Source organism: Schistocerca nitens, chromosome 5 (genome assembly GCF_023898315.1).
Source record: "Schistocerca nitens isolate TAMUIC-IGC-003100 chromosome 5, iqSchNite1.1, whole genome shotgun sequence".
NCBI lineage: Eukaryota > Metazoa > Arthropoda > Insecta > Orthoptera > Acrididae > Schistocerca > Schistocerca nitens.
Window position 1 is genome coordinate 288,543,107 of NC_064618.1, and position 22,031 is coordinate 288,565,137.

Here is a 22,031-nt window from a genome sequence, read left to right on the forward strand (position 1 = left end):
GACAAATAATAGCATTCATTGTAAAGCTGTGTGACAAGCAGTAGTGCACCGTAAACAGGCCTCTGTTGTTACAGATGTAAGTATTGTATTTTAAAAATACCAAGTAAGTATTAGGTTACCAATGGGAGAGAAATAGCAGCTATGTAATGTACTCGAGGAAAAGCAGCTTTTTTCAGAGTATTCTGTCTAATTTACTTGGCTCAACTTTTGCCAAGGCTGTTTAGAGAACAGTGCAGAAGTTTTTAGATGAAAAGTCCTAACACATCCTCCATACATTCCCAATCTCTTCCCATGGTATTTCTGTATTGTGGGAGCGCTGAAGAAAGACATTTGTGGCCTTTGGTTTGATTCAGATGGAGAGGTGCATGCCTGGGTACAGTCATGGTGACTGTCTTGTCTCTCACTAGGATAAAGGTATTATCAGATATGGCGATTACTTTTGAAATAATGAACAGTTTACTTACTTTTTTCCAGCAACTTCATTTTCATTTTACTGCCACTTATGAGTTCTGTGTGTAATCCTGCTTATGGATGCACAAGTTGTCATTGTGTTTTTTCTACATTTTTCCTCATTTTTTGTCTGCATCCACAGTGTAACAATGTCCATTTTCAGAACACTGTCTGAAAGGTACCTTTAAACAAAGTTGTATCTTTGTCAAACTGTGAACTATTGAGTTTTACTCTGTTGTGATCAGAACCTTGCTGTTTGACAGTTGTAATGTCTTTATTTTCCATTGTGCATGATGAGGTTTTCAGGACTGTGGTGAACACGTTTGTTTCATTTTTTAAATTGTAATTTGTCTTGCTCTTTTGCAGGAAAGATCTTGAAGAGAGAGAGAAAGAGGCTGAAGTTTTTTATAAATCTGAATCGGAGGATTCTGACAGTGATACTAGCAATAAGGTACTTGATGAACAACCCAAGGTGTCTGATCTAAATAATACAGGTGAAAATTTTTCTGATAAAGGAGTTTCCATATCCTCACAAATTGCTAATGATGTTACTTCATCAAACATACTAGTTACACAAACTGGGCAAGTTGATGATGGAAATACTGATCAATCTGATACGAACTGTAGTGTTAAGCAAAATGGACTGGAGTGTGATCAAATGCCAACCAGTGCAGAGAAGTCCTCTGCTACATATGATACTGACAGTGCCCAATCTCATGAAATTAGTAAAGATCATTCCGATGTCAGGAGTGCAGATAAAAAAAGTAATGTTGTCAGCAACCCAAATATCACTTCTGATAGTAAATGTACACTACACAAAAAGGAAGGAAGTGAGGTGACAAAAAAAACTGTAGGTTGTGGCATGATATGTGATGATAATGCTTGTGATTGTACTGTAGATGACCACACAGTGAGTTATTCAGAAAATGTTTCAATGCTGGATGTATTTAACATAGGTTCACAGGATTTAGTCTTGCATTACACTGTAAGTGACACAGTTGATTTGTGTCAAGACAAGGACGTAATGTCAGAAACACTGGGGCCACCCTTGAATTCAAGTGACGTTACATCTGAGCCAGAGACAAAAACTGAAACTAAGCTATCTGCAACAGAAATACAGAAAAGTTCTGATAGTAGTTCAGTATCCACATCTGGAGCTCCGAAGTCAGACACAGAAGGGATTTTACCGAATTCTTCCCATGAATCTAGAAAAGTGTGTCCAGATCTAGAGGCGTCAATTGCAGAGGGTTCTGTTAGTAATACTTCTTCAGATAATTGTGCAAATGCCAGTGAAAGTGTCAAGGAACTAGGCGGTGCAAGGACCAGTGAAATTGAGACTAATGGTTTGACCAGTGTTACAAATCTACATAAGCAGGATAATGACCCTTTTAAAAGTACTATAAATATCGAGGTGGCAAAGACAGAAATTATGGACAGCATTAAGAGCAATAATGATGTGACAGACAATCGTGGCAGCAAAGATGCTTCACATGAAGCAGTAAGAGCTTGTACTTCAAATAAATCTAAAAATGTGAAGTTTCAGAGCAGGATTAATACATTCTTTAAACCACAACTCAAAGGGGATCCTGATGAGATTATTGATTTGGATGCATGTGTTACAAAAACTCCCAGTGGTGTCAATGCACTTATCGAGAGGTTTATTAAACATTCGGCTGCCAAGAAGAAACCTGTTGACAAGAAAAATTTGGAAGTCAGGTAAGGATCTGTGTATGTTTAATAAGCTTTAGTCTGTGTAAGAGTAATTATTTATGGTTGTTATAGTAATGGAAATTCCAGTATGGAAACAGTGAACAAAAACAATGAAAGAAAACCATGCGCCTGCGACATGTTGATGCTTACACGACCACACAATTGTTTAAGAATGGTTGCTAAGGAAAATGGATGAGGCATGTTAGTAGGGTGAGGAGGGGTTGGGGTGGATGAAATGAGATATGAGAAGTAAATAAGGGATAGGGAAGCATTTGAAGGCATGCTATGTGGAGTTGTGATTCTCAATGGTGGTGGGAAACTCAGGATTAAATAAGGTAACAATCACAAAACTGCATGGGTAGATCATGAGAGTGAGAAGTGTGGAGGAAGAAAGAGTGCAGTAGTGGGGCAGTGTAGGAATGGAATGGCATATGACTGGAAAAGAAAGGGTAAGGCAATGGAGTAGGAAGAGATTAGCTGAAGACAAGATCTTCTGAAGGTGTAGGCAAGAGGGATTACTGGAACAATGTGGTGGACGGGCAATTATCTTTGTAGTATAGAAGAACTGGTGTTGGGTTTGGGAGGTTTCAGAATCTGTATTACATAGCTTATTGAGCCATCTGTTGAAGTTATTGCTGGTGTGGGGTTCACTAATCTTGTCGGTGACTTGGTTGTTAGGCATTTTATGGTATTTTCTGTATAGACATCCAGCATAAGACACTGATTGTGCTTCTTTTGGCGCTTTCTCCTTTGATTTGGTAGGTAATTTCTGTAACTGATTGGAAGCACTGTAATTGGACTGAAGTGGGTGATGATGAGTTTAGTATATGGAACAGGCCTTGGTGGGTCTTGATATTTCATAGGTTGGGTGGATGATGGGTTATTACTTTGAGGGATGAGAGGAGCTATTAATCAACCTGGGGCTCTTTGGAAGATCTGTTCGAATTTTTCAGTGTCTGGATGACATAGGGAATAGTGGTTGGTGACTGGTTCACGGTTTGTTGGTTTCAGCACAAGAAGTGATGTGGAAAACCATATTCTAGACCAAATGAGCAGTGTATAGGCTGCATTTAAAGGCTTTGGCAAGATTAACATCATGTTTGTATAACTCCTATTTCCCACTGCAGATAAGATGCATATGGGCGCTGAGCCTGTTGGTGAGTCCCTTTTGGTGTGGGACGGGTGACATTGTTGGTGGTTGAGGCATTTGATGTGAACAGAAGTTTTTATGGAGCCATCTGATACGTGGATATCAGCTTCTACGTAGTGAACTCAATTTGACAGTATGTGTGAAAGAACGGAGGGTATTCTTGCCATGGGACCAGATCATGAAGATGTCCACAAGTCAGCACAGCTTGCAGATTAAGATATTAAATATGTTAGTAACATTTCATGTAAGAGGCCTGCTAACAGATAGTCACATGAGTATTTTCAGAGTACTATGGATTTGCTTGTAGATTTAGTTTCAAAGGATACACTTCGGCAGGAGGTGGTGGGTTTCATATCAGGATGGTGCTGTGACAAGTTGTGTTGTATGGCTGCAAGAACACGAAGGATGTTGGTATACAGTGACACAGTGTCCAGTTAAAAACAGTAAATTAGAATGGTCCAGGAACTGTGAAAAACTGGAGAAGAAAGTAATAAGTATCATGGATGTATGAATGAAGACTACGGCATGAGGTTGAAAGTAATGGTCAGCCCAGGCACAGAATAGTTTTTTGGAAGCATTGTGGTTAGCCACAATAGGAGTAACCTGTGAAGTTTGGTTTGTGAGCTTTGACAGCAGATACAAAGTTGATGTAAGGTGAGAGTTGCCTGTGTGAAGAGGAAATGGATTCAGGTGTCAGATGGATCTAAGTTTTGGGTGATGTTGGATTTCTGGGATGTGATATTATTGTTAGTGGAGGAGTCAGAAAACTTAAAGAACTTCTCACTCATATAGTCACTGAGTTCCATAAAGTTAGTGACGAAGTTTTTGATAGGGGGGAAAAACAGTATCGGTTTTAATTTAAGATGATGTTCAGTAGCTGTGGTGTTGGGCTCACTAAGACTGTATATGAAGAAGAAAGGTGTAGCCACATTGAAGGTGAGAAATTCTTGGCAGATTATCAGAGTGCTTTTGTGGAAATGGAGGGGGGAACATTATTGTAAGGAGATTGGAAGTATTAAAGACAATATTTATTGGTCTCCTTGGGCTGGAAGTAGCCAGTAGGGTTGATGGTGAATAAATGTTTCGTCAGAAGAGAACAGGAGAAGGAGGGTAGGCTTCTAAGAAGTCCATCATGGTTAAATCTAGGTTTGATTCTTAAGCTGAGGCCTTTTAAAAGGAGTGAGATTTCTGTAGGAGTCTTGTAGGAAAATATTTAAGTACCTTTTATCTAATTACCATGTTGTTAATGCTGAAATATATTAATTATTGGTGCAAAAAATTGAATGACCTCATTCTCAAGTAGTACAATGCTCTTATGAGATTTTTATCTGACAGTGTTTCAAGTGTGGAAAAAAGTGAAAATGGAGAGGAAAACGTAGTGAAAGAGGTTTTAACAGTACCATTAGATGAAGAGTCACCTGAAGATCCTGAATTAGCCAAACCAGGTGCCAAACTCTTGCGACTGAAGGAAGAGCTCCAACAAAAAATGGCACGGCAGAGAGAAGAGGAATGGTTGAAGAAGCAGCAGGAATTTAAAATTGATAATGAAGAAGACATTGATGGTTTGTTCTTTCAGTGATAGCTTATTTATTTCCTCCCTTTTAAAGTAAAATGAGTTTCTTTACTTAGTTTCTTTACTTAGTTTATTTACTTTGATTGTGTTCTTGTGTATGTCAGTAGCACTAACAAGGGAACCTCCCCATCGCACCCCCCTCAGATTTAGTTATAAGTTGGTACAGTGGATAGGCCTTGAAAAACTGAACACAGATCAATCGAGAAAACAGGAAGAAGTTATGTGCAACTATGAAAAAAAAGCAAAGTATAGAAACTGAGTAGTCCATGTGCAAGATAGGCAACATTAAGGAACCGTGAGCTTACGAGCACCGTGGTCCCATGGTTAGCGTGAACAGCTACGGAACGAGAGGTCCTTGGTTCAAGTCTTTCCTCGTGTGAAAATTTTAATTTTTTATTTTCAGACAATTACTATCCGTCCCTCCGATGCGAAGTAACTGCGCCGTAGTATGGGGACGCTACACCTAAACAAGAAAACCTAAATCGGGCAAGGTAGAAGAATCTTTTTACCCATTCGCCAAGTTAGGTGGGTCGACAACATATTCCTGTCATGTGACACACGTGCCGTCACCAGTCGTATATAATATATCAGACGTGTTTTCCTTTGGAGGAATCGGTTGACCTATGACCTTGCGATCAAATGTTTTCGGTTGCCATTGGAGAGGCACGTCCTTTCGTCTACTAATCGCACGGTTTTGCGGTGCGGTCGCAAAACACATATACTAAACTTCTTACAGTGAACAGAGACATCAATGAACGAACGGACAGATCATAACTTTGCGAAAATAAAGAAAGTAAAATTCTCATGCGAGGGGAGACTTGGACCAAGGACCTCTCGTTCCGCAGCTGCTCACGCTAACCACGGGACCACGGTGCTCCTGAGCTCACGGTTCCTTAATGTTGCCTATCTTGCGCATGGACTACTCACTTTGTATATTTTGTCTTTGTTTCATAGTTGCACATAACTTCTTCCTGTTTTCTCGATTGATCTGTGTTCAGTTTTTCAAGGCCTATCCACTGCGCCAACTTATAAGTAAATCTGAGGGGGGTGCGATGGGGAGGTTCCCTTGTAAGTAAAGGTTGTTCCAATAAGCATTCTCTGCTAATATTTTTGCTATAAGCGATGCAGTAGCTGTAATGAATGAGAATGTGTTTTTGAAGTTTTTGGGGATGACATACTAAGATATATTATTGTGTCAGGAAATTGCTAAACAAATAAGGATATGCATGAGTGTAATGAACATAACAACATATATTAGGTACATGTCAATACACAAATGCTAACGTTACATAATTGTATACATCATATCATTGACTAAAGGATTTCAGTTAATTGCTCATGTAGTGCAGTTAGAACCTCTAAAATGTTATGTTGTGGGAACAGAAATGGCCTGGATAAATTTGTGAGGAATCTCCCAGCATGAGATTTTTATTTCAGTTCATAAAGTGTCTACAGTAATTGCTGAAAGCCTGACAAATAAGTTGTCCGCCATCTGTACTCCAGCCATTTTTAGCAGGTGACATGTCAGGTGAAAGTGCAGACCAGCAATGCAGTGTTACTCATCTTTCTTTGAAGAAGTTTGCACATTCCGCGCCACATGTCAGTGGGCATTGTTGTGCTGAAATGTGTACGTGAAGCTGCTCAAAGGATGGGTAGCATCTCTCACCCAAAAACCTTCTCAATGTAGAAGTTGACCTACTGAGTGTCCTAAATACATAGTTAAGAGTGCATGTTGCATTCAGTGGTACATCAAACTGTTACACTTTACTCTTCTATAGTCACAATTATTAATTGTTGTTAGGATCTCCATCCAGTCCCCCAATATTTAAAGTTTTTTGAATAAGTGAAGTTGGTGTGCAGGTGCTATATAAAATAAAATAAACTCAACTCATAGGAAATAACCTCGCATGAGGTAAATGCTCACCCCTGCCGATGGACCGTCAGCTGAGGCATTCAACAGAGTATACCATGACCTGACTGCTCACTCCTATCCACATCTGCCTGCAGTCATCAGGCTGCCTCCATGTGAGCAATCAAGCTGGAAAGCTTCGCCTGGAGTACTAACACTTATGCTACCGCACTGTTTTACACGTCATTTCCATTTGCTTTTGTCTGGGCCTTTATTTCTGACTGCTGGAGTTTTCTTAAATATTAGTGTATATTGTCTCAAACCAATTTATATTTTCTAAGTTAATGGTAAACATTATCTTGTCTGTTTGCAGATGAAAAGAGTGACTGTGGTATGTTTGATGAAGATGATGATGCTGAAGAACCACTTACTGAATCAGAATCTGAGGAGGAGGAAGAGGAGGAAGAAAATACAAAGGTTGTGCGGAGGAAAACTGTAAAGAATAAATTTTTGGATGATGAAGCTGAAGTATCTGGTGACGATGAGGATTATGAGGAGGATGAGGATGATGATGGTGGTGATGATGATAATTCTGATGCTAACCAAGAAGAAGAAGAAGAAGAAGAAGAAGATAATGATAATAGTACTGAGGACAGTAAATTACGCAAGAAAAACTGTGGCGAAGAACCAGATAAAATGGAAGTTACAGATGAAAATGCTACTGAAGGTATAAAACTATTGTGCATATTCCTTACTTAATCTCAACAGACATTATTTGTTGCTCAGTTTTATGGCCAAAGTAATAATTTGTGATGGAGTAGTACTGGATAGGATACAAAGAATTGTAAGGCATTGAGCACACAAAAGGCCGATAAACAAGATCGGTAAACATTGCTGAGACATTCAAATAATGTCTTCCTTCAGGGCTAAAACACGCATGTGCACGCGCCCACACACACACACACACACACACACACACACACACACACACACACTTGTGCATCTACATAGTGCCGACTGTATGCACAATGCTGTGATTGCAGTTCAGTTCAGGTGGACTGGGTGCATTAAGGGTTGTGTGGGATGGGTAATTGGAGAGAGAAGTGGGAGGCAGGAGGAGAGATAGGGGGTGGGTGGGTAGTTGCTCGGAGGGAGGCACCCAGGTTGCTTGCTAGTAATGCAGGAGGGAGGAGTGACAGGTGTACAGGTCACCTTCACAAGCAGGTGCTACATACCAAACCTACTCATCAGACAGATTTCTCATGCCTTATTCTCACACACTCCTAATCTTCCTACCGCCCCCCAAGAGTAGTCTACAAAGGAGTACTCTCATCATCACCTAGTATCACCCTAGAATGGAACAACTGAACCACATCCTTCACCAGGGCTTTGATAAACTATCATCAGGCTTGTAAATGAGGGACATCTTACCCAAGATCCTTCCTACCCATCCTAATGTGGTACTCTTTATCGCCCACCCAACCTACACGACATCCTACTCCATTCCGGTGCACTCCCACTCTCAACTCCTTGCCACAGGAATTGTATCCCCATGGAAGACCCACATGCAAGACCTGCCCAATCCAGTAACTGACCACTTGGTACTCATGCTCCTCAGCTTGGAAAACCCACATGCAAGACCTGCCCAATCCAGTAACTGACCACTTGGTACTCATGCTCCTCAGCTTGGAAAAGGATTGATTCTGAAAGCTAGCAAGTTTTTTTATTTATTTTTTCATCGCCCCCCCCCCCCCCCCCCTTCCTGTCGACGACATGATGCTTCTGCTATTCGTGGGTGGTCTCCCAAATTATGTACACCCTTAAGGAATCAGGATGTTCTCACCTGAACTGTTTTTGCAGACTATGTCTGTAGATCCAACTCAGCAGTGCACCTCTCATTAAAGTGCAAGAAGTGTAAGTGACTGACTTATTTGGAATTTTCAAAATAAATACTTGTGAAAATATAATGAAAGGATTGATGTCAAGGAAGTCCAAGGTGTCTCCCAGAATAGAAGAGTAGTGACTGTCAACAAGTGATGCATTACTGTGATAAGTGTTTGCTTATATTTTACTGCTCCTGGAAATGACAACACATGGAAGGATATATTGATGTTTGAAATAACATAGTGGGAAAGACAGGCCTGAGGTTATAAACTGGAGAAATACGTAACAATTCTGAAAGTTTCTTGTAGTGTGTCAATGTATTAAATAAAAAATAAAATCAAGATACTGAAAATTCAAACTGATGAAATGAGCTCCCAGAAAATGCAAAGTTCACATTGTTGGCCTGTTGAGATGGTCTCATTCTAAAGAAATATGCAATATTCTGAAAGTGCATAGCTGTCTGAATAGAGTAAGTTCTGCTTACAAAGAGGAGGACACGTGTTCACATTGTCACACCAGCTCATTCTGTCGGCAGTATGTGGGTTCCACAGCCTTTGATGGCTGAAGAAGATGCAGTTTTAGCATCAATACATTAAGAAACCTAATTGTTTCTTTTGATGTTATAACATTTCTGCTGGTAGCTTTAACTTCTTTTTGAGGTAGTAGAAAGGATAAGACAGTGGATTCGCATCAACAATAATAATATAGAAAGGATAGATTACGACTCTCTACATAGAGGAGGCAATGAGTTGTAGTCAGGTACAATGAAAAAGACTGTTACAATATAACTGCTTCTTTATGATGTAACATTCCTGCTGGTGGCTTTAACTTCATATGAGGTAGCAGAAGGGGTAAGACAGTGGATCCACATCGAGAACAATAATATGGAAAAAATAGATTACTATTATCTACATAGAGGGGGCAGTGGGTCGCAGGCAGGTACAATGAAAAAGGCTGCTATAAATATTGAGCTTTCTGATACAGTGCTTCTGAAATAAAAGCACACAAATGTTCATACAAACGCAACTCACATACACGCTCATGGCCAGTGTCTCTAGGCACTGGAGCCCGACTGTGATTGCATCTGACTTGAATAGCACAACTCCAACCCCTTGCCATGGTTCATATTCCTGCAATAGACTTAGGTGCAAAACTTGTCCCATTAAGTCCTCCCACTGCCATCTGCTGCAGTCCTGTCACAGGCATCTCCAGCCACATCAAATGCAGGTCTATCTGTGAAAGCAGACATATGATCCTCAAACTAAGCTGAAACCACTGCGCTGCTTTCTACGTGGGCATGACAACTAACAAGCTGTTTGTCCTCATGTTTGGCAATTGCCAGACTGTGGCCAAGAAATGGTTAGACTACCTAATTGCTGAACAAGCTGCCCAGCACAATGCGCTTAACTTTAATGAGTGCTTCACAGCCTATACCATGTGGATTCTTCCTATCAGCACCAGCTTTTCAGAGATATGCAGGTAGGAACTCTTCCTGCATGTCCTTCGTTCCTGTAAGCCCCCTGGCCTCAACCTTCACTACTCCCTGTCCTCCATGCACCTATCCTCTTCCTGCTCCCTCCATCACTACACACACTTTCTATCCCACCAGTACACTCCTACTATTCTTCTCCCCTTCTGTACTTCTGTCCCCTTCCACTCCATCCCCGCCCTCCATCCCCACCCCCCAGCAGAGCTTTCTGACGTTGCACCTAGCAGCCCTATCCTGTCCCCACCCTGTCTGTTCATGCTCCCATAAGCAGCATGGCATCTTCCTCTACCCCTCTTCTGCTATCCCTCTGTGTCCTCACCCCATGACCCCTCCTTACCACGACCATCCAACCTGGCAGATTGTTACTTATGTCAGATGCAGTCATAGTCTGGCTCCAGTGCCTGGAGACAGTGGCCATTTGTGTGTATGAGTTGTATTTGTGTGAATGTCTCTCTGTTTTCTGTTTTGGAAGGACTTTCTCAGAAAGATTAGTTTGTAGCTGTCTTTTTCACTGTGCCTGCTTCCGACTCAATGACTCTTCTGTGTGGTGAGTAGCAGTCTACCTGTTGCATATTATTGTTATTCCATCCATGGCTTTCCATTGTTTGATGCACATCAAGAACAGGATTAAATTCTTTTCCAAATAAAGACTCAGGTTTCCTATTCGTTTCCCATTTCAGAAAGGTAATGTGTGTAAAAACATGTTTGGAAAATTAAAAGTGCATGGACACGACGACATTTTAGTGTGCTCGATGCTCTGGAGCCATGCCAGGTTTGGGCAGTTGAATGGTTTGTGAGATTCTTGTCATGTAAGAAAGGTAGGCCTTAGCCATGGAACCAATTATATTAGAACCAAGAATCACGTCTGTGTGTCTGCTAACTAAAGTTCAAAAGTCGGTGTAATGCACACACTTTAAAGTCGCAGTTTTAGATGGCAGGTGTTTTTTTGAACAGTGGTTGCATCAAATATCAGTAGCGGTCAGGCCTAAACTATCTTGTTTATGATGCTGCCCACCTCTGTATCTAACTACACGGTAGCCATTACCAAATGTGTTGTATTGTGAACTGCCTGTTGTTTTCTTTTCTTGCACTGAAACGGGTGAAGAGACAAATCCTGGTCCATCACAGAGTTAAATTACAACTGTCACAACACCAGAATGGATCGGCAGTCACTATGACCGTATATCAGTTCTGCTAATGTAGTTACACAGAATGTGGGTGTTTGCTGGGTGCTGGGTGCCTATCCCTTGGTCATCTGGCAATCGTAATGCTAGCTTGTTTATGCTCATAGCTTACTGCCAGTTTATAGCGACCACACGCCGTACTATAGTAACCAGAAAACTAAAGCTGTTAACGTATTTCGACTATGCCAAAAGTCTTTACCTATATGTGAATAGAGTTATTTTCAGTTCTTCTTCCATCCCCTTACCCATTCTGTCTGTAACATTGTCAAGCATGGCTTGCGTGGCTATGAATGCCTGTGAAAGGTTGAAATCTATATTTTTCAGATATTGTAATTATCAAACTGGGTGGCAAAAGGAAAAATAGTGTTGGGGAACAACTTAAATCGGAGAAGCACTTTTTGCACCAATGGGAAAACACTACAGCTGCTCAACAGAAACAATCATTTGTTGAAAGCTTAAATAGAGCCAAAAGAACAAAATGTGGAAGAACCATTCTGGACAAATCTATTGAAGTTTTATGAAAAGCAAACACCCTTGTGAGAAAGATTCCCAATCATCACTTTATAAACAGTCACTTTCAAAGTACTAGGGCATTGTCATCATGCAAATAGCTCAAAAACCTTTAAATTTGTAGTCCAATCATTTACAACTAAACAAAAATTTAGATGTGAATTTTGCCAGAAATAGATACGTGTTCAGGTGCCTATCTAAGGGTTTAATGAATCTGTCTTTGTGCTTCACTTTTGACAGGAATTCTTTTATGGCCATGTGTGTTCATAGCGACTAAAAGCTCATTAGTTGGTCATGTACCGGGTGGTGTTAATTATACTGACCTCATTCCAAGTGCTGCAGTGTGGGCTGTATTCATTGCAAGACACTGAAACATTGTAGGTATATTCATTAATCCACGCGCTCGCAGAATATGCTCGAAAAAATAATAGTTTTTCCTTGTGCCACCAGGTGAACACACGCTGCTGTAAGCAGTCAGAATGTGGTGTGGGGGCAGGAAAAAGGGAGGAACGATCAAACAGTGATAGTGGTGGTTTTGGCACTTTGGTAGGATGTGGTCACAAGTTACAACATGTATTCAGTATGGTCTTCCGACTCGGCAACATGCTGCATCTGTAACATGGCATGGTTGACAGTTGCTTGCAGCACATCTAATGTAATTAGAGTAATATGCAATCGTTTGCTGTCTTTCAGATCAGGGAGAGTCCGGATACATCCCTGATAGACATGATCTTCTGGGTATGCCAAAAACCAAAAATCACATTGATTTAGGTCAGGGGATCTAGTAGGTCACATATCTTGAAATTGCCTAGAGATGATGTGGTTGTTAATGAAGGTGTTTGGAGCAAATCTTTCACCTTGCAAGTGACATGTGGTTTCTCCCCCTCTTGCATGAAAATAGTGGTGTTGCCACAGTTGCAGTCTTGCAAAGCTGGAATCACGTGTTGCACAAGGAGGTACTTATATTTTGCAGATGTCACTGTACACCTAACAGACCTGTGAGGTGTCATCCGTGAGTGTAGTGGATGTTCCTGCACAACATGTGGCAGAATAGAACCCACATGCGACAGTTCTGTACATCCATGTCACCTTGTAGTGTAAAATGTGCATCATCTATCCAAAGAATATTTCCTGGCTACGTATGATCCATTTCCATGCATGCCAAAAAATGAAGGGCAAAGTCACAGCATTGTAGCCTCTCTGGGTGCTTTGTTAGTACATTCTGAGTATTTTAGGGATACCAATGTAAAATGGGCTGCAAAATCTTTTGAAATGTTGAGCAGGGGGGGAGAGAATTCCTGTGATACAGCTCAAGCAATGGTTGCAGAATTTGAGGCATGTACTGCACAGTCAGCTGTTGCTACACCCACTTCATCAGATGCCATGGGAATGGGCTGCCTACCTCTCCCTGTTGCACCACCCAATTTTCTGTTTCTCCAGATTTCTTGATCATATTCTTTACCCCATTTATTGACATGGTGCCTCTTCACAGCTTTTTCTGTCAGTGCTGCTATTTCTTCTGTTCTGATAAAACAACTTTACCAGCAGTGCTGCATGGTCTTTCTCGTCAGTAGCCATTGCATTTTGTACAGAAAACTTCACCCATCTTAACCCTTTACACCAACAGTCGCTTCACAGAAGAAATCAACACATGTTACCAAATGACAAACAGCATACTGACCGCAAAACAAGAAACATTTCACATTCTTATTTCTTACAGTGCCATATCTTCACCTGATGGCAAGATAGTAGAAAGTAGAAAGTGGAACTAATTCTCTTGTAAAATTTGACAGATGTGTGATTTATCTTACCAAAACATTTTACCATTTATCTTGCAAAAGATACCAAGATTATTGAAATGATGTGATCTTCCTTTCTGTTATAACGTCAAGTTTAACAAATATATTTCAGAACGACACAACACATATAAGTCACAGAGTAAGTTGACAAGCAAGACATGGGTACACCTTAGCATTTGAATGAGCACTGAGTCCCAGTCTAGCGGCCGCTGCTCAGCTGGCCGCTTAGGTGGCGCAGCTGCTGCATGGCTGGCAGACAGCGCCGCACGTAGAGGACGCGCGTAATTGCACGGCGGCACTTTGAATGATCGGCGAGTCACAACACTTTTTCCCCCTTTGAAATTGTTGCACTGGACTTGATGGAGGTGTCCTGGAGATGGCTAACGTCCATAGGCGTTGTTTGACTCGCCGTAAAGTCTCGAGGAGGAGGCTTCCCTTACGGACGGAAATGTCCCTGATGATAACGGGTTGAGATGACAGGAGACATAGGGGTCGAATCTGCTGGGGCCCCCCTGCACCAATCTGCCCGTTGCGGCAAGTCCAGTTGATATGACAGGAGACATGGGCAATGTGTCGGCATCCGTTGGAGGAGGAGGCGAGTAGATTTGCTCTGACAGAGGATGGTCATCCGGTTCCTGCATGGGTATGTCTCCTGGTGGCGTCCGTTCTTGTGCTGGCATCGCGATGACAGTGAGAGGGCTGCGTTGTGAGTATTGAGAGAGATTTTAAACATGGCTGCAACAGCAACTTTTGAAATTCTTCACGATAAAGGATGACAGCCAAAACAGTTGCAGGATAAAATTTTTTTATTAAAATTCTTAATTAATTAATTTTAAGAAAAAGTTTTTATCCTGCAACTGTTTTGGCTGTCATCCTTTATCGTGAAGTATTGAGAGATGCCAAAATCCCGAGCGTCAGGTAGGGCCAAAAGTGGTGTAGTGGCATTCGGAACAGGCGTTGCTGGCACACGAGGCCGAAGCTGGTCCGAATGACGCACTGCAACACCCTTGTCCGTCTGGATTTCATACAGGCGTCTGCCACGGTGTCTTAAGATGCGACCCGGGCTCCATTTTGGCCGCCTGCCATATCCCCGTACCCAGACAAGGTCGTCGGCGGTGAACCGGCCAAGGGAAGGCGGCCGTGAGGTGGGAGGCCGCAGAAGATGAAGTAGCGTGCGGGGCTGTCGGCCGTCTAAGAGCTCAGCCGGGCTGTGGTCGCCCAGGGGGGTGAAACTGTAAGATGCCAGAAACTGGAGAAGCACTTCAGCAGCAGCAGAAGATGTCAGAAGTTTCCGCATCTGAGCCTTAAATGTGCGGACCAGTCGTTCAGCCTCACCGTTGGATTGTGGATGGAACGGCGGGGCTGTGACATGCATAACGCCGTGACGAGCATAAAAATCCGCAAATTTGGAAGAGGCAAATTGCGGACCATTATCAGTAACAAGAGTAGAGTGGAGGCCTTCCTAGGAAAAAATGCGGGCGAGAACACTGGTTGGTTGCCGCGGTGGTAGGCGACGTGCAACAGACAATGAAAGGAAAGTTAGAGTATTCGTCAATTACGAGGAGCCAATAAGTACCTAAAAAGGGTCCCGCAAAGTCAGCATGAATGCGCTCTCAGGGCTTCTCAGGCGAAGGCCCCAGTGACAAAGATGACTTCGGGTCAGCGGCCTGTGACGCACAAGGGCCGCAGGCAGCTACCATGTGTGCTATTTAAGAGTCGATGCCAGGCCAGTACACATGACGGCGTGCCAGAGATTTTGTGCGAGACACACCCCAGTGCCCTTCGTGAAGGAGGCGCAAGACCGAAGCATTGTCAGTGGAGAGGAGGATAATACCATCCCTAGCCGTGAGGCGGTAGTGCAAAGCGTAGTAGTTCCGCAATGGATCAGAAGTCTTAGCGGACGGGTGATCTGGCCAACCCTTCTGAATACAGCGTAAAACCCGGGAGAGGGTAGGGTCAGAACTTGTAGCAGCCGCCAGCCCGTCCCCAGTGATGGGGAACCCATCCACAACCCGCTGCTCGGCAACATCCAGGTGGAAACACAAAAGTTCGTCCCTATCAAATGCATGATCAGGACCCATGGGAAGGCGAGACAGAGCATCAGCATTTGCATGTTGAGCCGTTGGCCGGAAATGAATCTCATAATTGAAACGAGACAAGTAAAGAGCCCAACGCTGGAGGCGGTGTGCAGCCTTGTCGGGAAGTGATGTTGATGGATGAAACAAGGAAACAAGTGGTTTGTGATCCGTAACAAGATGAAATTTTGAGCCATAGAGAAAAACACCAAACTTATGAACAGCATAAATAATGGCCAAAGCTTCTTTTTCAATTTGAGAATACTTTTGTTGGGCATCTGTGAGCGTTTTGGAGGCATAAGCAATGGGTTGTTCCGAACCATCAGAAAAACGGTGCGCCAGGACTGCACTGACCCCGTATTGAGAGGCGTCTGTGGCAAGAACAAGATGTTGGCCAGTTCGATAAGTAGCCAGGCACGGGGCCTGTTTCAGCATAGTCTTCAATTTCTGGAAAGCCGCATCGCATGACGCGGACCAGTGAAAAGGCACGTTTTTATGCAACAGGCGATGCAACGGCTGAGCCACCGAAGCCGCAGACTGTAAAAACTTGTGATAGTATGCTATTTTCCCCAAGAAGGCCTGCAGTTCCTTAACAGATGTAGGGCGAGGAAGGGCATCGATCGCAGCAACAGTTTGCTGAAGCGGACGAATACCATCCCGAGAGAGTTGAAACCCCAAGTACGTGATAGATGCCTGAAAAAATTGTGATTTCTGAAGATTACACTTAAGACCAGCAGTCTGTAAGACACGAAAAAGTGTGTGGTGATTTGGAAGATGTTCTTCAGTGGTGGAGCCAGTGACAACAATGTCGTCCATGTAATTGATACACACAGGGACAGGGAGCAATAATTGTTCCAAGAATTGCTGAAAGAGAGCAGGGGCGCTGGCAACCCCGAATGGCATGCGTTGGTATTGATAGAGGCCGAATGGCGTGTTAAGGACCAGAAACTGCCGGGAAGCAGCGTCGAGAGGAAGTTGATGATAAGCTTCTGACAGGTCAATTTTAGAAAAATACTGGCCTCCAGCAAGTTTAGTGAACAGTTCTTCAGGACGGGGCATAGGGTAAGTGTCGATGAGGCATTGTGCATTTACAGTGGCTTAGAAATCGCCACAGAGACGAATATCACCATTTGGTTTAGCAACGACAACGACAGGAGAGGACCACTCACTGGAAGTGACAGGAAGCAAGACCCCTGAAGTAGTGAGACGATCCAACTCCCGTTTTACCTGATCACGAAGGGCCACAGGAATGGGCCGAGCCCGAAAAAACTGAGGCCGAGCAGTGGGTTTGAGCGTGATATGAGCTTCAAAGTCGTTTGCATGGCCTAACCCAGGAGAAAAAAGGGACGAAAATGTTGTCGACAAGGAATCCAGTTGAGCATAAGGAATGGCATCAGAGACAATATTGACAGAGTCATCTATGGAGAACCCAAAAACGCGAAAGGCATCGAAACCAAAAAGATTTTCTGCGTTGCTCTGGTCGACCACAAATATGGGAACAGTGCGAACGACGGATTTGTAAGATACCTCAGCATTAAACTGTCCCAAGAGAGAAATCTTCTGTTTATTGTACGTCCATAATTGCCGAGTGACAGGTGACAGGAGTGGAGAACCCAACTGAAGATACGTCTGAGAATTAATTATAGTGGCAGCAGAACCGGTATCCACTTGCATGTTAACATCTCGACCAAGGATTTGGACAGTGAGGAATAACTTCCCTGAAAGGGAAGAAGTGCAATTGACAGACAACACACAATCAGAATCAGCATCATGTTCATGAACATCATGTATGCGGTCGGATTTGCAAACGGAAGACACATGACCTTTCTTTTTGCAATTGTGACACACAGCCCAACGTTGGGGACAATCCTCGCGTGAATGTTTCGTAAAACACCGCGGACATGAAGGAAGTTGCCGTGGGTTTTGCTGCAGTTTCTTAGCGGGTTGTTTACGGCTAGGCCGAGGCTGCGCGTGGGAGCGCACTGCGGCCACATCGGCCGGCGGGGACGCGCTGCATGCGTCGTCAACAGCGCACAGAGGTTGTATTTCCCCATCACCCCGTGCCTCTATTTGCGCCCCAGCGGCACGAGAAATTTCAAAAGACTGCGCAATGGAGAGAACTTCATCTAGTCGGATTCGCCAACTGAAGGGCACGTTGCCGAACTTCTTTGTCGGGTGCCGACCAGATAATAGCATCCCGTACCATGGCATCAGCATAGGATTCTTTGTGAACATCAGTAACAAATTGACACTTTCGACTGAGGCCGTGAAGTTCAGCAGCCCAAGCGCAATAGGATTGATGTGGCTGTTTTTGACAACGATAAAAGGCAACACAAGAGGCTACCACATGCGTTTGCTTTTGAAAATAGACAGACAGAAGTGAGCACATTTCAGCAAAGGACAAAGATGCAGGATCCTTCAAAGGAGCCAATTGCGACAACAACCGATACATTTGAGGTGAAATCCAGGAAAGGAACAGAGACTTACATGGTTGTTCATCCGTGACATGAAATGCCAAGAAGTGCTGTCGAAGACGTTTCTCATAATCAGACCAGTCTGCCACCGTCTCGTCGTAAGGAGGAAAAGGAGGTACAGCCAACGACGAGAAACGCCCCGCATTTGACGCCGCGACGAAATCGCGAATTGTCGCTGTTAGAAGCGTTTGTTGTTCAAGGAGATTTTGCAATAGTTGCTCGACAGTAGCCATGGAACCCTGTGGGTCAACGGTGAAAAGGAAAAATCCATTACCTCGTCGCCAATTGTTATAACGTCAAGTTTAACAAATATATTTCAGAATGACACAACACATATAAGTCACAGAGTAAGTTGACAAGCAAGACACGTGTACGTGTCAGCATTCGAATGAGCATTGAGTCCCAGTCTAGCGGCTGCTGCTCGGCTGGCCGCTTAGGTGGCGCAGCTGCTGCATGGCTGGCAGACAGCGCCGCACGTAGAGGACGCGCATAATTGCGCGGCGGCGCTTTGAATGATCGGCGAGTCACAACACTTTCAGCTGTTGTTTTCAGTGGGATTCCAGTAGATACAACTAGTTTTGTCACTTTGTGCATCAGACATTGTCTGGTGAAACTAGTACCTTCTCGGAATGTCACCATTTTTTCTAGAGTATATTAATATGTTAGTACTTCTAAAAAATGATAGAAATTGTAGACCCATATTACAAGAAGGTGAAAAATACTAAGATAGTAGGAAAACTTCAAAATTTATTATTAATATTGATTGGAATGTGAAAAGTTAGTTTTGACAGTGGTTACTATTACTTTGAACTACACATATAATGTGGTGGGTTTATATAGCTTGTGGCTGTGTTGTCATTGTTTCTTTTGTGTGTGTTTTGCAGTGGATGGAAATCTGCAGAAAGGAAAAAAACTTACCAGACTTAAGAGAATAATGACACATGACATGTTTGACTCACAGGGAAGCAACTCTGAAGATGAAGGTAAGTTCTTAGTGTGTTATTTTGTGATTGCTCATCCTTGATCATAGTTTACATTTATTTGGTTTTGTTGATCAGGAGGTTTGTATCATGAATTATCATTTATAGTGTGTGTGAAAGCTTGGATTCCTCTATAGGCTAGAGTTAATTTCTTACATTTGGGTCTTATTTTTATGACGTGGTTCTGCTTTACAGTGAATATGTTTTTGACATGCCATGTATCAAAGTAATAAAATTCTTGCGAAAGTCTATGACATGTCAGGAGCGCAGTGGTACAGCAACTTTCCATACAGTTAAATATCTGGTCCCAGTGGTTTGAAAATGAAGAGAGGCATTTTGATAAAACACTTCTACTAGTTTAATAATTTGACCGTATGTTAATAAGCTTTTGGATTGTCAATGTCTGTCCTATTCCTATATTGAGCTTTTTGTGGTTTTTTGTTTGTCATTCTTTTCACTGGTTCAGTGTTTCCTAATGTCTGGTAATCTTTTCAATACTACATCTTTACTGTATTAGATTTCCATGATATGTTACTTCATATAATCCTTTGAGGTGTAACATAACATTTCAGCGAAATTATGTGTTGCACAATGTTTATAGTGCCAACAAATAATAATTGCCAAACATAAAATTAATTTTTATTAGTTGGTTTAGTAATTTTGAACATGCACATTTTGTGGAGATTTCGTGCTATCTGTTCAACTGAGTGCAGATGGGCTCATTGTTTCTGCAAGACAGGGCAATGGTGCCAGTTCGATCACACTTTGCAACACCTGCTGGTTTGGAGATTAGTCCATGCAGCTGTACTCCTGCCTTGGAGACTTGCTGCACTTTATGGAATAGAGCACACCATGACAATGGACTTCGGCATGTCAGTGAGAAGAGTCAGTCTGCTCTGAAGTCTTATAGTTGGCTACACTCGTCTTCAAGAGTAACTTCTGTTAGTTAGTAGCTTTTTGGAAATAGATAAGTGCTATTCCACTTCCAGCTTAGGCCAAACTACAAAAGAGATGAAGTCCACAAAAAGATAAAAGAAAATATCAGTAGGGGATATATACTCTAGATAAGCAAGTCAATAATTTCAGATGAGTACACATCAGCATCGGAATTAATACACGAAGTGCCTCTCTGAGCATCTGTCAAATACAGCAGGGAACATCCTACCAGTCATTGCCTGCGCTGTATGTTATTGTACTCTATTGTTTTTGTGATGTATTATTTATTTCAGACTGCAATAGCACATTTGCAGCTAAGCCTTTAAAATCCTGCTATAGGCACTGTGTATCAAATGTTGCCAATTTCTTCTCATATAGTTTTCCCATTATGCACTTAACAGGATAGCTCTGCTTTACCTTTTATTCTTGACCATGTTGCCTTTTGGTTTTTCTTGGATTTCTGAATTGTCTTCTTCAGTTGCTGTTAAATACTGTTGCATCACTTTTCTAGTTGTTGTTATTGTGGTCTTCAGTCCTGAGACTGGTTTGATGCAGCTCTCCGTGCTACTCTATCCTGTGCAAGCTTCTTCATCTCCCAGTACCTACTGCAACCTACATCCTTCTGAATCTGCTTAGTGTATGCATCTCTTGGTCTCCCCCTACGATTTTTACCCTCCACGCTGCCCTCCAATACTAAATTGGTGATCCCTTGATGCCTCAGAACATGTCCTACCAACCGATCCCTTCTTCTGGTCAAGTTGTGCCACAAACTCCTCTTCTCCCCAATCCTGTTCAGTACCTCCTCATTAGTTATGTGATCTACCCATCTAATCTTCAGCATTCTTCTGTAGTACCGCATTTTGAAAGCTTCTATTCTCTTCTTGTCCAAACTATTTATCGTCCATGTTTCACTTCCATACATGGCTACACTCCATACAAATACTTTCAGAAATGACTTCCTGACACTTAAATCTATACTCGATGTTAACAAATTTCTCTTCTTCAGAAACGCTTTCCTTGCCATTGTCAGTCTACATTTTATATCCTCTCTACTTCGACCATCATCAGTTATTTTGCTCCCCAAATAGCAAAACTCCTTTACTACTTTAAGTGTCTCATTTCCTAATCTAATACCCTCAACATCACCCGACTGAATTCGACTACATTCCATTATCCTCGTTTTGCTTTTGTTGATGTTCATCTTATATCCTCCCTTCAAGACACCATCCATTCCGTTCAACTGCTCTTCCAAGTCCTTTGCTGTCTCTGACAGAATTACAATGTCATCGGCGAACCTCAAAGTTTTTATTTCTTCTCCATGGATTTTAATACCTACTCCGAATTTTTCTTTTGTTTCCTTTACTACTTGCTCAATATACAGATTGAATAACATCGGGGAGAGGCTACAACCCTGTCTTACTCCCTTCCCAACCACTGCTTCCCTTTCATGTCCCTCGACTCTTGTAACTGCCATCTGGTTTCTGTACAAATTGTAAATAGCCTTTCGCTCCCTGTATTTTACCCCTGCCACCTTTAGAATTTGAAAGAGAGTATTCCAGTCAGCGTTGTCAAAAGCTTTCTCTAAGTCTACAAATGCTAGAAACGTAGGTTTGCCTTTTCTTAATATTTCTTCTAAGATAAGTCGTAAGGTTAGTATTGCCTCACGTGTTCCAACATTTCTACGGAATCCAAACTGATCTTCCCCCAGGTCGGCTTCTACTAGTTTTTCCATTTGTCTGTAAAGAATTCGTGTTAGTATTTTGCAGCTGTGGCTTATTAAACTGATTGTTCGGTAATTCTCACATCTGCCAACACCTGCTTTCTTTGGGATTGGAATTATTATATTCTTCTTGAAGTCTGAGGGTATTTCGCCTGTTTCATACATCTTGCTCACCAGATGGTAGAGTTTTGTCAGGACTGGCTCTTTTCTAGTATCTACTAAATAACTTGTGCGATTTCAGCAGTATT

The 22,031-nt window shown here is 42.4% G+C and overlaps 1 protein-coding gene across 3 annotated transcripts in view; it reads left to right on the top strand.

The window, feature by feature from the left end:
* LOC126260049 (claspin-like) overlaps positions 1-22,031 on the top strand; it is a 172,779-nt gene that overhangs the window by 48,501 nt on the left and 102,247 nt on the right. For all 3 annotated transcript variants that reach the window (XM_049957237.1, XM_049957236.1, XM_049957238.1), the window contains exons 5-8: positions 817-2,166; positions 4,646-4,872; positions 7,106-7,459; positions 19,032-19,130. In XM_049957237.1, coding sequence (XP_049813194.1) covers positions 817-2,166; positions 4,646-4,872; positions 7,106-7,459; positions 19,032-19,130 — 2,030 coding nt within the window. The remainder of the gene's footprint in view (positions 1-816; positions 2,167-4,645; positions 4,873-7,105; positions 7,460-19,031; positions 19,131-22,031) is intronic.